This window comes from Echeneis naucrates, chromosome 7 (genome assembly GCF_900963305.1).
Source record: "Echeneis naucrates chromosome 7, fEcheNa1.1, whole genome shotgun sequence".
Lineage (NCBI taxonomy): Eukaryota > Metazoa > Chordata > Actinopteri > Carangiformes > Echeneidae > Echeneis > Echeneis naucrates.
The window spans coordinates 23,760,914-23,778,283 of record NC_042517.1 but is presented as its reverse complement, the minus strand read 5'-3'; the positions used below and the strand labels follow the sequence as shown (position 1 = coordinate 23,778,283).

The following is a 17,370-nucleotide window of genomic DNA, read 5'->3' as shown; positions in this document are numbered from 1 at the left end:
TGACATGCACAGAATGTGTGTTGCAACAATACTGATTTCATATTTGAGAGATTTCAGGTTTCAGTGTGTAAATTGATGCAAATTATTTCTTATAAGGAGGTAATGATGTACACAAAACCTTCGAGCAGACAACTGATATACACCAGTCTTATCTAAAGAAACCTTTCATTTTTACACATAGGAAAGGGTAACAATAAGTCCCTGGATGTTATGAAAATTTGAGGCTAATTTGCGTTAAATGATATTAGAAGCTTTAATGCTCCACTCTCACAACTGACCATTGATTCTAAGGTGATAGCCTTTCCAGATGGCTTAGCATACAAACTGAAAGCAGGGAAAAGCAGCTGTAAAACTCTGAAAATCTTATGCCTCTCATCTATACAACCACAATTTACTCTTTAAAGTTGAAAAGCTGTAGTTTTCCATCTTTCATTCCCTCTTTTACATGACTGTGCCAGTGCTGCTTACAGTCCATGCACTAGTGGGCTACCAAACCTAATCCTGCACGTTGAATTTTGAGACTGACTAGATGTCGGTCAACCAACGTCGCCATTGGCTGATAATATACTTTCCTGTTCTCAGTTCGTCAGCTTTTCATAAAAAACCAGGCATAAAGAAAACACCCATGTTCACACACTTCAGTCTAAAGAATATTTTTCATGGTGGGGGTTAGCATGAACTGATTATCAGTCTGATGATTGTAAACCTGCACTGTGGCACTGCTGGCACTGCTGGAAGACTAAGCCAATGGCAGACTTAGGAGGGAGAAGGTCTTCACTGCATCGCAAGTCGCACATCCGACACACACGCACCGTTAATGTGTGTGTAACCTGACACACGTGTGGACTCATGTGGGCTGCTGTCATGTCAAGTGTCGATGTCGCATTTTACAGGATTGTTATTTTTGCTAGACTTTAGTTTATCAGCTCCAGGTGTTTTACAGGTGTTCTACCTGGATGCGCTGTGGCTACACACCCACAGTAAGCACGTTTACACCTAAAAAAAATCTAATAATTGCGTCAGTCCGACCAAAACTGGACTTTTAAAGTACACGTAAACACGTTAGCTCGACTGAAAACAAACTGAAAATTGTCAGACTGACACATCCAGATAACGCGATTGAATGCACAGTCAGACCGGAGCTGGAGGAAGTGATCTGCGCAAGTGCTTAAATTTCACGCCAAGCTATGACCCGGAAAGCATTTAATGGCATTTAAAATGTAAGCACAAACGTAGGAGGTCAGATAAAAGCAGCCAGCTAATATGGCAAATTTATGCACAAATTTACGAGGTGGTACGTCGCCGTGCCAGTTTACTTCTGAGTCGCTAACTTGCTAGCTCACTGGTCTTTTTTCTTTACAGCTTTGTTGTCTCTATTATTTCTTCCCTGCTAAATTGGGAGAATCTACCATATTTACTGTGTTTACATGGTCTTAAGTATCCCAGCTTTGACTGTAACCAGAATATGATGTTTACATGGAACACATGTAAACATACATGCATACATGATGAATAACAGTAACCCATTTTCTGATCACTGCATCCTATCTGCACAGACGCGCGTTACGTCTTCCACATCTTTTATTTACAGTTGCCGCACAACAGATTGAGTGGCAACTGTAAAATAAAATAAAGATGAGACCTCTGTGGCTTCTGGCAGGCTTAGCTTTGTTAAATTGCCTTGCCGCCATGTCATACCAGAAAGATGCCAGTTGTGTGCATCGGTGCCAGGTCCCCAGTCGCAGTCATCGGGAGCATTGCTTTGCTTCCTTTGGTTTTTGATTCCAGTACTGTGATCTCCAAACAGGGTGGTTTTTCGGGCTTCTATTTCACTGACGAGCTTCTCAACTTCCGCCTCAGAAACATTTAATTTTTTATCTTTTCTTCCTTCATCCGCCATTGGTTCTGACATAACGCTTGTATCCAAATCTTATTTTATATTCATGAGGTGCTTTGCATTGACCATTTATGGTTAAAAAATGGGCATGCACAGGGTGTAACATGAAGCCAACACAGCTGAGTACACTTGTAGTCAAGTCTGGGATTATAAAGGAAAATTTGCTTTAAGTGTGCAGGGTTTTAAAAACCTGAATATTTTCTGGTGTACGCAAGCTTTGGCTTTTTGGCGTACTCACTTTTAGCAACAATCCTACACACAGTTTTATAAATGAGGCCCCAGGTGAGTATAGCAGGACTTAAACCCAGGTCTCCCCTGTGCCAGCCAAGCAGATTAGTGCAGAACCACGGGGGAAGACAGGGAATGTTGACACCAGTGAGCTGGCAAGGTGGGTCTCTGGACTGAACAGGAACAGGCAGACTGCCACCCAGCCACAGGCAGACAAGAAGCACAACACTCTTGGTTGGGGACAGAAGGCTGGTGGATTTACCGCGGCTGAGATGTGAAGCAAAGGTTGGAGGCAGGTTGAGTCGATACCAGGGAAGCGGTCCGAGAATAAACACCGGAGAGTCAGGCATGAGAGTGAAAACAATCTGGCAAAGAGTGAGTGGAGTGAAGCTGCATATATACTGACTTGGTTAGAGATGGAGAGCAGGTGGAAACAGTTAGCTGATGAGGGGTGAGCTGAACAGCAGAGCAGACTGTGACAGGATCACCAGCACATCCTCAATGAGAGTTTTGTGATGATCCAGTATGTTATATTAAAGTTTTTACATTTATTTAATTGAGCTCAGCAATAAATAAGAAATTTCTTATTCCTGCTGCACCACGGCCCACCATTGGCTGCAGGCCTAATGTTCTGTCATTATGAACTGTTTAATTCTACTGTGTATACCCACAGTATTTCTTCATGAGGAGAAGTGTGTGTTGATGATGATCGCTGTGATTGATCTTCAGCGAGATTGTCGATACCTTACTTCTCTGATAATATTATATAGAATACATATTTCTCATTTGTCATTTAATTTTTGTCATTTTAAGTTTATATGACATTTATTATTCCCCATGATATTTTTACTTATATAACTGCATGAAACTTATGCTTGCCATATTAGGGTGCACGGACACACACACACACACACACACACACTGTGAACTGCTGATTGCTGTGTGTATGTCCTGCTGTAAAAGGCATTTTAGCGAGCATAAATGCTCTGAAAACTGTATGTTTTATTTATGATCATAATTTTGTAAAAAAAAGCAAGTGCAAGAGAGTAGCAAGAGATACAATAAATTTTCTCCGTGGGTGCTACACAAATTTCAAATTTGTAATGAACCATTCTACCTTACTTGAAGAAGGTTCCTTTCACCATTCACAAGAATTTAAGTTACACATCGGTGCAGTTCTTAGTTCTGATAAAAGGTAGGGTCTACATCTTACATCTACAAAAAATACTTTGCAAGAATAACTTTACATTTGAAACTTTGCAGTGACATCTCCTCCTATTGGTTAGATTTGAAAAATGTGAAAAGATTTCAGCCAGTTCAACATTAAAAATATTATTCATAAAAACATACTCAAGCACAAATTCTGAGACCACTAAAGGTGAATAATACCGGCACAATTCAGCTGTGTCACAGCTGTGTCACAGCCCCAAAATGGATATTGATTATTGATTTTTATCCTGCACTTAAAAGTGTTTTCGCTACGCTTTTAGACGAAGGCAGAAACAACATCAGATTTAAGCATTTGATTTTCACTTTTACCAAGAAGAAAAGAGAAGTAATTGCATCATTTAGTCCCACAAAGGAGAGAGAGCAAGAGAGAGAGAGAGAGATGCTGCTTATTTCTGTGACTTTCTTTTATTGTTTCCAAAAGTTGGTTTTTAAAATCACAGTATCTGATCTATGAAATTTGTCTGTTCACCATTTTAGTTATTGAAACCAAAAGAAACCATATTAGGAGGAGGTGTAGCTGAGACGTGAGGCGGGGGTCTCACCTGCTGTGTGAGTAACTCACACAGCAGGCCCATGGGTACTCTGCTTTATAGTCTAATTTCCTCTAAATGGGAACATAGTTTGAAAAATGTTGGCGAGACCATATATTCATGGGTAGAAAACAGTCACTGGATATTGAACTAACAGTGTATGGAATTACAGTAAATGTCAGTTGTCATTTCATCCCATGCACTGAGTGAAGCACTGTATCCAAAATGTCTGGAGATGGCAGGTGGTGAAATGAGTCAAAGGCTAGAAAAATCCCCTTTAACGTGCTTTCCTCAGCCAGTGCAGTGACTGGCAGGGATATGCTCAGAAAACAGCAGGAGGCTAAAGGGTTTATAAGAAGCACTTACACTGCCACTGCTGGGAGATGGAGTTCAGGGCTACCAATTTTCAAGACCTCAGTCTCAGCAAGAAATAGTCAGAATTGTTTTTATTGCGCAGTTCGATTATTTAGGGAATTACTAAATCACTAAATTAGATGTGTAGGGGAATTTGTCTAAATCTAATCAAAATATTTGAGCTGAACTATCATTATAATTATTTTGGGCCACCAAGAGGGGTTACAGGAGCTACAGGAGATGATCACTTTAGAAATGTACAAATTATAAAGGTGGTTAGACAAAAACAAGTTAAGTTTAATTTAAATAAATCCAAATCATGGTGTCCCTCCGATACACTAGTAACATGTTCAGGGTACCTACGCTCACCCAGAACGCTGGCTATGACTGGCTCCAGGTGCAACCTGGAGTCCAGGCAGGTGGTGTGGAAACTGAAAGTTTTTCTGATTAACTTTTTTTGTGTAAACTGTTGATGAAATAAGATGAAAAACTACACTTTGTTGCACTTGTACAAAAGTTTATGTTGTACATGTAAACCATAAATTGTCAAGATCAGTTTCAATACTGAGTAAGAAAAAGCATGTTCTGTAACACAAATCAATCTACAGTGTCTAATGTTCACTGGATTTTTAAATCAGTGTTTGTTTGGGTCAATACTTCGAAATGTCTACTTTTTCAAACAGTGCAATATACAACAATTGGTTGATAATAGTGATGGGCGTTACACTTTGAGGAAGGAGTGAAATGTAAAATAACCTTGTGTCTGTGTGGTGCTTTTGTGTTTCTAATGTGAGGTGAAGCCATGGGAGGGACTGAGTGTGGAGCTAAAAAGCATTCATGGTCTCATGGTTTTCATGGAGCAGAGGGAGGAATCGTCGTGTCACAAAACAGCTCTTCAGATATTCAACTTATTTTGGTGAAACAAACAGGCCTCACTTCCAAACTGACCTGTTCATATTGAGGAACAGGAAAGTCATCCAAAATCAAGGGTAAGTGCATAAAGCTGCCTAAAAACAAAGAGGATTGGTTACACCTGGGCGCAGCAGAAAGCCATAGTTCATTTTCTGAATTAGTATTTTCTGAAAAAGTCTACGTGGAGGTGGGGATCGTTGGTATGCAGCTGCAGGAGAAAGGAGTGTGCAGACAGCACAGGAGATTAGCAGCAGTTCCAGGTCATGTGATTGAGACAGCGGAGGGGCATCGACTGATCACCTGCTCGATTTAAGTGATATGGCAGCTGTGGATCAGGGACCCACTTGGACTGTACGAAGCAGTACACAGGAAGCGCACGGCACACATGGTGCAGTTAATTTGAAAATAAAGTGTCTGGATATTGGAAGCGGTGGTGTCAGTGTGGTGTTCTTCTGAGGAACCCACGGTGGCTTAGAGGATTGCTATGATATATTGCACATATCTGCTTTCTTTTTCTTTCCTCAGCCTTGTTCTTCCTTTTGTGCCCTTTTTTTCCCCCTTAACAGTGAACTGGTGCCTGCATCTGTGGTTACTGTTCTTATTAAACACTGAATCTGTACATTCTGACCAACTCTGTTCTCTCTGATGGGGCAGTCTGCCATACAGCCCTGTGAGAGAGAGCTGTACAGCTTGTTCTGTAGGTTTATTTCACTTTGTAAAATTAGGGAACAAACAATTATATTCTTTAGTTTTGGCAAGACTTTGCACCCAAGTGAAGGGACAAAGGCAGTGGTAATGTCACATTTCCTTCAATCATCCCTTTTTTCCCTCCACACACTTGACACTGACATGATGACAACTTCAAAGAGACTCTGGTGCTAAGTTGGACTGTTAGAGAAGTCCATCTGGCAGTGAGATTCAGCAACCAGACTCTTTCCTGCAAAGCCAGGCTCTAAAGCCCGGACTGCTACCATGACGATTGGAAACAGGACACGCATTACGCATCAGGCTGGTGTGAAAGTATTGCACAATGGTTGAGAGCATGGATGGAGATATGTTCAGGGAGGTGAGTCAGGCCATTGGATCCTGAGCTTGGTGCAGCATGCTCTCAATGCCTATTTCCAAGGTGAATGATAACAATCCCACATATACTGGCTGAGCTGCAATCAGTGACACAAAGTAACTGAAAACCAAGACCCATCAAGGCTCACCAAGACATTCAGCTTCAACATGGGTAACAAAAACTTGTTCTTATATTAACCGAATGGTACACAAACACACATACCCTCTCTCTCTCTCTCTCACACACACACACACACACACACTATTTTGATGCCATTTCACCTCCAGAACTGCATAACATATACGAACTGTATAACCTTGAGTGTCATTTTTGAAGGTCTAGAATATTTGAAGTATCTCTCAGCAATTCATGTTCAGCCTTCTCCACTCAGGCTACTTGCGAGCACTTTGACAGCCGTTACTTACAGGATTGTTTCAGAGAGCATGCTTTTTGGTGAATGCTGAATACAGTATGTCCTGGCAGCTGTGTGAAGATGAGGTGTCTTCAGTGTCTTCAGTGTCTAAAGTATCTGAATGAGTTTCTCATTGAGACTTCATATCTGGCAGACATATTCTGTCTGTACAACAAGGCAAAGAAAGACATGCAGGACACTGATTCCGATATAATGGTGTCAAAGAGACAGTGAGTGTGCTTGAGCATAAAGTGGAATATAAAAAAAAATCTTGATGCCTAGATGTGCACAGTGACTTTTGTTTGGCTGTCTCAACAGTCTTCTAAAAGGTTTAAAGTCAAAAAGAATGTATCTGTCTCTCTACATTCCATTCCATTATCATCCAATTAAAGTAAGGGTGGAAAATGTGGAAAAAAATATTTCCTTTTTGAAAACACCAACATGATAAAACACTCTTTTAAACTGTTTTCAGATTGTCATTCAACTCCACTGCTGAATGTCTTTTAATGTGAAACCTGTTAATTCCTAAAATTATAATTTATATTGCAATATGGACAAGTGCAATATCTGAAGTGCAGCAGCTGTTATTCACAGCTGTGTCATAACATTATTGTGCAATATTACTGGACAACAAATAATATTCTCCATATATTAGAGAACATGGTTAATTGCTAGAGGACCCAACAAAGACCACATCATCCTCATTAAACATCCAAAACACCAATTTCAACTGAAATAGCAATTGCAATATCATCACAAGATGATGTGTGAATATGACCCTTACACCTTTGTGAGGTCATAATGTCAAAGGGAGAAAAAGAGAAAAAAAAAGGAATAAAACAAACAGTGCATGTCTTGGTATCACATTGCAAAAAAAAAAAAATATGTTTTTATATTGTAAGGATGAAAATGCATGTGTTTTTTGTTAATATTATCACAACGAAATGTGGAAAGTTGTTGCATTTCAACTGAATAAAAAATGTAAAATAAATCTTTCAAAGGGCCTACTTTTCTGAAATATTAAAATATTTAATTCAAATTAATTCAGGGGAAACCAGCCATAGGGTGGGGATAGTAGTCACAAATGGAGACTCACAAAACAACCTGGAGGAAACTGAGGGTCATCCATTTCTACTGGACACTTAAGGCTCCGGTTGCAGATTGAATTGGAATCTACTTATGACTCAGGGACTCAGTGTCACTCTCAGCCCTGGTCCCTCTTGCATTATTGGTTGTTGCCACACCACATCATACCTCATTCTGATAAAACGGGTCTGACTTCACACTGCATTGTGCAAGTGTAAATGATAGTGTGGAGCTGGTCATCCAGTGTTCTTGGTGAAGGCCCAAGATGGTTTTTTACTGGATGTAGAAACATCATGATGAACTTTTCAATATTTTTTCATTTCATTTCAATTTTGTATATGTCCTTCTCCCACTGAATTAATTTGTCCGTTTGCAGCTCAAACTTGTCCGACTGCACAAACAGCATGACTCTGTGCAGCCTGAGCAGAGACTCCCGCACAGTTGGAGACCACTCAGTACAACAACAGCAAATGAGCTCACAGGTATACATGCCAAGGTAAGTGCACACAAGCAAAAGCAAAGCCCGCAGTGTGTGAAATCCAAATGTACTGGAAACATCTGAGCTGAGACTGTCAGCTACCGTGAGTGAACTTAACTTTAACTTTGCTTAATTCCTCCTCTGAAGAAATTACACACAAATCCTAATCCTCTTCCTCATTAAATCCTCCAGCCTCTCACTCACTGAGGCCCACACTTCCTCCCCACACACACTCCCCCCATGTCTTAGGAGATGTTTTCTACATGTGCATGTGCAAAAGAAGAAATGGTTGCTCTAGAATGGAAAAAAAAAAAAAAAAAAAATCTTTATGCTGAAATATTCATCAAGCCAGCTGACATTTACTTGAATCAATATAAAATGACCTTGTCAGTAAGCCAGTAGTAGAAAGAATAGCCTGTCAGTAATTATAATTAATTAAAAGTACAGCTATTTCTGTTTTTAAACTTCTCTCATGGTGTGGAGCTGTGGCTCAGGGTGTAGCACAGGTTGTCAACTGATCAGAAGGGTAGCAGTTGGATTCTTGGCTCCTCCAGCACTGAACCTGTAATTGCCTTGATAATACTGCATGTGTTTTGTGGTAATAAATATATATTTTAAAGATTTGTCCGTTGTGGGGTGTGAATGAATGTGTGAAGCTTTCAGGGGCCAAAACAAAACTACCATTTATTTTAATCACGGATTACCAACTTTTTTCTCTTGTATTTTATGAAAATTGTTATGACCGTAGTGCTGAAATGTGGTGTGTGTATGTACATGTTTGTGTGGCTGGGGTAGAAGTTCTGCCCCCAGATACAGGTGCTTGGCCTTCACCGCTGCTGGGGAGGATAAAAGGGGAAGAGAGGCAACCCTCATGGCCTGTGTGACACTGTGTGTCATCAGCAGTGTGTCTGTTTTAGTGCTAATGTTGCGTTTCTGTCCCTTTCTGTGTAACGGTGGTTTTTTGTTACTTACATGTGTTTGGTTATTTTCCTGGTCTTTTTTTAATTTGTTTGCGGACTAGTGTTTTCAGTCTCTGTACTGTGTATTGTGCACACTGGTGAGACCATTGACTAACCCTAACCCTTTATTTTGTTTCTTTCTTTTTATTTTGAGTAAAAGCCTTTTCTAATCTGAACAAGTACGACTCCAGCACTCTTCTGACATTGTGTTTGGCATTCTTTTCAATCCCAGTTTTTCTTATATTTTGTTATCCTGCCTCTCAGACTCCCGTGAAAACTGTTTGGGGTAACAAAAGGTGCTTATTGTACAGAGTTGAATTGCAATATATATGTATAAATCAGGTCATCTACAGAATTAGTTCTCAGTTAATTTGCCAAATGTTTTATTCTGGATGCCCTTCATTTTGTACCCTCCACATATCTTCAGGCTTGGGACTGGCAAAGCCTACCACTGGCTTGCCTCATGGCTGGGGTTTGAACCTGTGTCCTCTGCGCTTGACCACTCAGCTACATCTCTGGGGTCATTACAAACTTTAGTTAGTTGTTGAAATATGGGGGTGTTTCTCTTTATCCGAAAAGCTGTGCGGCACATAATTGAACATCCCATAAAATGGCCCTTCTTTACTGAACAAATTTTTGCCAGAAAAGAGATTACTGTGCTTGGACACCCATTTTCATGCAACATCGGTGGAATAATACATTTGGGCGTGAGTCAAGTTTCATGCCAAGTCTTCACCATGTTAATGCAAGTTGTTATGTGTAAAATTATAGTATTATTCAACAATATATAATATTTTTTATTCTAAATTTTAATGTCTGCCTTTTTATTGAGATGTTAAGGTTGCTGACAGGTGACACAATTGCCAACAATATAACTGATTACCAAAAACAGCGGGTAGCCCATATTGATTATTGTTTCTGTTGTACTAGGCTGGAGTCCAGCTGTCCTTGACTTCACTTGGTTGTGTCCTCACCTAAATGTAAAAAATTGCAATGTATGCAAGCTGTTGGCTCCTTTAGCCTTTTTTAACATTTGTGCAATTAACATGATGACTGAAATATTCAGGCATCAGCTGGAGTTCATCTCCTCACACCAACACTGTTGACTGCAGCAGTGATTCCTGCTGCCTTTTGGCAGCCTATCATGCCACTTCTCATCCCCACTACCAATTTCCCATCATAATAGGAAGACACCATTCCCCATGGTGGCCCACTTTCTGCTGGAATCTCTCCCACTCCAACTCACTCTATTTCTACCGCTTATCCATAAGGGTTGGTGGGTGCTGGAGACAATCCCAGACAATGTTCCGGGCGAGGGTGAGGTACACATTGGACAGATCTGCAGTCTATTGAGGGGCCAACAGATGGATTAGCGGTGGCTTGTGGAAGGACGACGGCTCTTCAGGAGCAGTTCCTTTAAATGAGCCCTTCAAAGACTGACTCGTTATATGTATTTATTTTTTAGAAGCCAACCAGGGTTAAGTCATTTATATCCAGGTAGCAAGTATAAGGTGAGATGTGGATCAGGGCAACTCAAATGTACACATCCCACCAAAATATACCGTCTTAATGGGAATTTTTCTGAAATATTTGTTACATTTCCTTTGGCCAGATGATGATGTGGGCCCAGTGGTGTCTGGTTAGGTGATGCTGGTGCTGAAGATAGAATAACAGTAGCCTGGTGTCTTACTCTGATGTGGAGGCAGAACTAGTTGAATCTGTGGAAGTAGAGGGACTGTCAGAGACGTCACTCTCATTAGTGTCAGTCCATTCTTTCCTCACATCCAAAACTATTACTTGAGTTTTCATCTTTTAATTTTATTTCATAGGGCTTTAGCTTTCCTGTCATCCCCAGAAAAGCATATCTAATTTCCTTTGGCTCAGCTTGGCAGAGTATTTTTCATACTTTATCTCTTCCCCTGAGTTAATGGAGAGCGATGTGGACAACTTAGGAATTCAGAAAAGTCAGACGGTGGCAGAGTGGGCAAACTATATATATATATATAGTTTCCCTACTCTGCCATATATATATATATATAGTTATTAGTTATATATATATATATATATATATATATATATATACATACATACAAATCGCAAAAGGAGCGTCAACTGTGACTCGGTTATTGTCATTCATTTAAAAGACGTGACTTTCGCGAACGTCACATCTCCAACGTGGAGACTTACAGAGACGTGCAACCATTCACACTCAAAAAACAAAACAAAACAAACAAACAAAAAAAAACCTGTGCAATTTAGAGTGACCAATTAACCCAACGGTGGGAGGAAACAGGCGTATCTAGAGAGGAATCGGCGCTGCCGCCATGCTGCCTCCTGCTGGAATCTAAATCCAAAGGTCTGCGCCCTCACAATTTCTCATAATATTTTGCTCCTCCAATATGTCAGTTTTGATTTAATTGACATTAAAATGTTGTTGTACTTATAAATAATAATATAACATAATTGTGTAGAACGTTTTTACGAGAAGTACAAGAGAAAAGATGTCTTTAAAATTAATTAAAGAGGAAAATATAAAGTCAAACGATCCAATAAAGAGAACTGTCTGCTTAGCTAAAACGAGAGGGCAGAAGAAGTAAGCAATAATAAGTAACTGATATTTAAAGTCCTGATTTGATACAATATTGAATCTGATTAAGAAGCAATGTCATAAGTTTTAGTTTCAAAATTATTTCTTTTTTTCAATCCCGATCTTTAGAAGTGTCTTTGACAATTGTGGCCACACTTTCAGATCAGAGTTGTCAAGCAATAGAGTCCAGAAATCTCTCCCAAACAGTCCACAGACATACATACTGTAACCTACCAGAGACAAAACACAGCATATTTTATCATTAAGGTTCACAAATCATCCCATTTTACAGCAGCCTATGCCCTACAGATGTCTGCTGCCCGCTCTGACTCTCTTGTCTGTTCATGATTTTCTCTCTAATCTCATCATTTTCTGCTGCAGTGAAAACTAACAACCTGAATAGTTCGCGTGCGCTATATGATAAATGTATGTTGTTGACGTTAGTACCGCGGTCATTTCCTGAAAGAAGTTAACTGCAAACTGATGGTTTTAATGTAAAGATCAAAATCACCTCTAACTCTACATGCATCCTTCCGAGACTTATAACATTTCCCATTTAATTCGCGTCTGTGCGTAAAGAGCGGAGACGCGTGCGTAAAAGCCTCGGAACAGAGCAGTGAGAGGGTGAACCACCTCCACCCACCTGGAGGACAGTCTTCATGGTGACCGGCGAGACTATGGCGGTGCAGATCTTCTCGCCTTTACGTATCTCCTGACCCATGATGAAGAGCATCGGGGTAGCGAGGGCAAAGGACGCGAGCCACATGGCGCTGATGAGCTTCTTGGTGCGGCTGCGGGACATGATGCTCTTCGCTTTGAACGGGTGGCAGATGGCCATGTAGCGCTCCACGCTCAGGCTGGCGATGTTCAGCGCGGTGGCGTACGAGCAGCTGTCCCGGAGGAAGTAGTAACCTCTGCACACCGCGTCCCCGAACACCCACGGGTGGTGGAACCAGATGAAGTTGTAGAGCTCGATGGGCATGGAGAGGACGAGGATCAGCAGGTCGGACACGGCGAGACTCGCCAGGTGGTAGTGCACGGTGCTCTGGAGGTTCTGCAGGGTCTTTTTGGTCAGCAGTGTGTACAGGGTGATGGAGTTGCCCAGGGAGCCGACAGCGAACAGACCCACGTAGATGACAGTGACTACCACCTTGGAATAAACATCTGTGTTGACTTCCAAGTCCTCCCCGTCCGTTGTAGGGGTGCTAGTGTTGTTCTCCAAAGGAGACAACGAGTTATTCCCAAAAAGTGACTGTGCCAGCGCGCCCCAGCCGGATAAATTGCGCCCCAGGAGCGTCAAGTTTAAATCCATTGCGCCTCTTTTAAGTGTGAAAGCCGTCCAGCCTGAGTGGACATAGATGATCAGCCGGAATAAATCGGCTTGAGTGTGTGCAAGCTGGATGGAATGCAGTTTTAGTATTTGGCAGCACAGGAGGCGTGCTCTCTATTGGCCCCGCGACGGTGACGCACTGATAACCATTCAGGGAATGTAGCAGAGTCTGTTCATATTTCACCCTGGAAACCAACAATAACACGAGACCGAATCAAATTGAACATTTTAATGAGTTTTGGAGACAGCTTTTGATTTTTAAATTGACCCTGACCCTTCGCTTCATCTATAGGGAAGCGCCCCCCCCCCACTTCTCAATTCCTCGGACTTATGAAGAGCCATGAAATAATGCAAGACGACAGCTGGAGAGACACTATAGTTTATTAAATGCTTCTCACGGCTGATTGTGTTTTTGTGCTGCTGCTGCTGATGATGATCTAGGCTCAGTGTGGAGCAGCACCGTTATCTCTAGACAGGCACGGAGGAAATGGCGCTCTAATGGTTACTTCGCAACAGCCGCTGCAAGGAGCAATGTACCGAAGCACGTCTTTCTCTCACACACACTCACTCACTGGGAGTCTCTTTACACAGTTCACCATGCAGAGGTTCATCTAAAGATTTAATGTTATTTTGCACATATCCTTTAATTTATTTCAGCCTTGCCTTGCAGCTCCTGTATTAATCATATTTTCCATGCCTATACATGTGTGCTGTAATATAATAATATCATCTCTCTGCTGTGCCATCAGCAACCTGCTGCTAACATCCCTCACACTGAGAGGAAATGCCCCTTCCTCTTATAAAGGAAATCTCTCTGTGCTTTGGGGCCCCAGGGCCAAGAGAGAGAGTTCAATATGTTTGGCTATGACAGAGGAATAAAAGCACGTGATAGCCGTCAGCTGCTCACAGTCTGGCCAACTACCAGTTAAGGATAAGTGGCTGTCCAGCTAATTTCTGTGGTGCCTTATGTGTGACTTTTGCTTCTGTTTTAATTTTTTTTAAAAGAAGATCATATACATTATTTTTTCCAATCCACTTCCCTGTGTCAAACATTGACTTGAAACTATAAAACAAAAATATCAAGTTTTTTTTTTTTTTTTTCTGTTGGTCACAGACTTTCAGGTTAAAATGAAATAGAACAGTGTTGTCTCCTGGGAGTTTCTTTTTGTTTGTGAGTTGGAATCTTGACTAACCTTTTACTCTGCTACTCACTCGCTCACTCATCTTCTATTGCTTATTTATGTCTCGGTCGCTGAGGGTGCTGGAGCTCATCCCAGCTCACACTGGGCAAGGGCAAGTCACCTGTCACCAGTCCATCAGAGAGCCAGCACACAGAGACACACAGAGACCAACAACCACTCACACTCACTCAGAGACACCAGTTAACCCAAACATGATGTCTTTGGATGGTGGGAGGAAACCGGAGTACCCGGAGGAAGAGTGCCACTGAGAAACCGCAGGCTTTCCCCTATTTGAGGTCACCAAACTGTTGCTTGTGTGATTGAATTGGAGACAGTTTTTACATAAAATGCTTTTCCTGCTGCAACTCTCCCCATTTGTGCAGGCTAGGGACCAGACACGAGCCTACTGTTTTGTGTTTTGGCTTTAACCCAGGGCCTCTGAATACAAAGCATGGGCTCTACCACTGTTCTATGTCCCCAGGCTCATTTTCATCACAGTTACTCATCTTTAAAGTTTCATGACTTTACCATTTGTAGTATTATCATGGTTACAAAATCTGTAAACACCAGGCAATGTCCTGCAAACCACATCTGCCCAAGTAGGTGTCTGCATGAGCACAGGCTGCTTCACAGAGTCACAAAATGAAAATATCAACAGCTATGTTCTGTCACAGTTGGTAAAAATCTATCTATTTCCAAAATGATACAAGTTTCTCTCATTAGCATCAGCTGCAGAGAAATTTTTTGTCACTCAACATGAAAGCCATGCATTAGTAAAAATTGTGCATCCTCTGCGTGTAACTCAAGTGCTGAAATGCAATTTCCAGCAATCTTTGGAAAAATACAGGACACATGTCATTGGTAGAAAACAAACCACACCCATCTTTTTTTTTTTTTTTTTCATATTGAAATCACTTAAAATGCCCTGTGATGACCTGTCCAAGATGTACCCTGCCTTCGCTCCCTGTGCTGGAGCTGTAAATAGACACGTGGTAGAAGGTGAATGAATGAATGAAATAACTGAAAATGTATCTTCCAGTCAGGCAGCATGGCGGAATAGTGGTTAGGGCTTTTACCTCCCAGTTGTGGGTTTGATTTCCAGGCCTGAGGTCTTTCTGTGTTGAGTTTTCATGTTTTCCCTGTGCCCATGTGGGTTTCCTCCAGATACACTGTTTTCCTCCCACACTCCCACACTAACCCAAAGACAAGCATGTCAAGGTTGATCGGTTACTCCAAATTGCATGAATAGGCATTAGAGTGAGTGGTTGTTCAACTCTGTATTTCTCTATGTGTTGGCCCCACAATAGACTGGCGTCCTGTCCATGGTGTACCCCGCCCTTGCCTGGAAATGGAACAGCGGTAGAGAATGAGTGAGAGAGAGAGAGAGAATTTTTCATTGAATGTTCATTACAGAATTAATTAAAAGTGGCATAGTAAAAAACAAGCAGCTTGCAAATGGGTCGAGCTGTCCTGCAGTAAAAGTTGAAGCGGACGGTGTGACTTACACCAATGACAGCAAGAATGTAAGACAAAGTATTCATTGGTCAAAAGACTGAAGATCCGCTATCTAATCTGAATTCCGCGTTTTCAGTCATTTCCTTTTGCAGCTTAAAGCAAACATGCCCATATTCTGTAACATATACATATATAGTCAGTGTCAATCTCAGAGGAAAAGAGGAGTGAAAACTAAACATTATTACTTTCCTGTTGTAATGTTTACACATCACTGCTACTCCAAACTAAATGATGTGAAAGTGATAATTAATTTATATTATATAAAATTTTTTCAGTCAAAGATTTTCGGGGTTCAGAACAGTTTTCAAATACAAGTACAGAGAAAAACAAAGAAATACAGCCAGCATTCCCACAATGCAAAGCAATACTGTCACATTAGAAGTTTTCCTAAAAAATCCACCACGACATGTAAGCTATTCATAGATAAACAAAACTGCAGAGATCTGTTTAAGAAAATTTGTATGATATATGATACCTGACATGCCGTAAACTGACCTCATAATGAAGTGATTTAATAATGTCACAAAGAGACTATAGTTTGCAAGAAACAGGTATGGAGTGTGAAGTGTTTTATCTTTATTTGTTTGGTCAACAATCAGTGTGCAAATCTGTGTTCTGAAAATTAAACATACCCTCCAAAAATACAAATTAATTACTCTATCAGCTCACTAAAATATCAACAAATATAAAATGGATCTGCAAATACACATACATAATGAAAATAATACCTGTAAAACCATTTCATGAATTTGTTCATCTTTTATTCCAACACACAGTTGCGAATCCTAATTTTGTGGATTTGCATGTCACTCACATCTGCTTATGTTTGTTCTTTCTATTGTAATGAACATATTGATTTAGTCCATTTTAATTAATTTAGAAAAAAAAATGGTTGAAGAAGGTGTTTATTTTAATTTTTTTTGTAATATTTTATTTTCAGATTTTCTATTGAACAAAACATACACAGCCTACACAAACCAAGGAGAACCTAACTCAAAGGTTATAATAGGTTATAGGTTATAATAAAGTAAACAAATAAATAAGAAAAAAAATTACAGTAGATAAACAGACATCAGAGGCAATATAAGTAACATAAGTATCCCTGGCTTAATCAGAGGACTAGTGGTGTATCAATCTAATATAGCAAATCTGATAAAGGTGTTGGTAAAGTATCAATACGGGTCAAATAGGGCTTCCAGATTTTCAGGAAAGTGTTGTATTCATTTCTTAGCGAATATGTAATCTTTTCAAGAGGAATGCAGCTGTTCAAATCTAAATATCATCTAGTTATGGGAAGATGTGAATCAGATTTCCACGTTACTGCTATACACTTCCTGGCGATGCACAGAGCTATTTCTGAGAACTTGTTTTTTGTCGTTTTGTCATCATTTTACCGAAGTTGTGCCAAAATGTATTAAGCTTTGGACATGACCAGGTACAATGCAGAAACGAGCCCTCCTCTATACCACATCTAAAACATTTGTCTGGTAACTCAGGTTTGTATTTATCCAATCTCTGTGGTGTAATATAGAGTTGATGGAGAAAATTATAATGGATCAGTCTGTATCTAGAATTAGCAGCGGCAGACAAACTTCTCTGACACAATTC

The 17,370-nt window shown here is 40.5% G+C and overlaps 1 protein-coding gene across 1 annotated transcript in view; it reads right to left on the bottom strand.

Moving 5' to 3' along the window:
- The window catches only part of ntsr1 (neurotensin receptor 1 (high affinity)), a 53,492-nt gene extending 40,444 nt beyond the window's left edge, over positions 1-13,048 (bottom strand). Inside the window, exon 1 of the mRNA XM_029507185.1 lies at positions 12,380-13,048. Within this exon, the coding sequence (XP_029363045.1) occupies positions 12,380-13,048 (669 nt within the window). The remainder of the gene's footprint in view (positions 1-12,379) is intronic.
- Between the last annotated feature and the right edge of the window lie 4,322 nt (positions 13,049-17,370).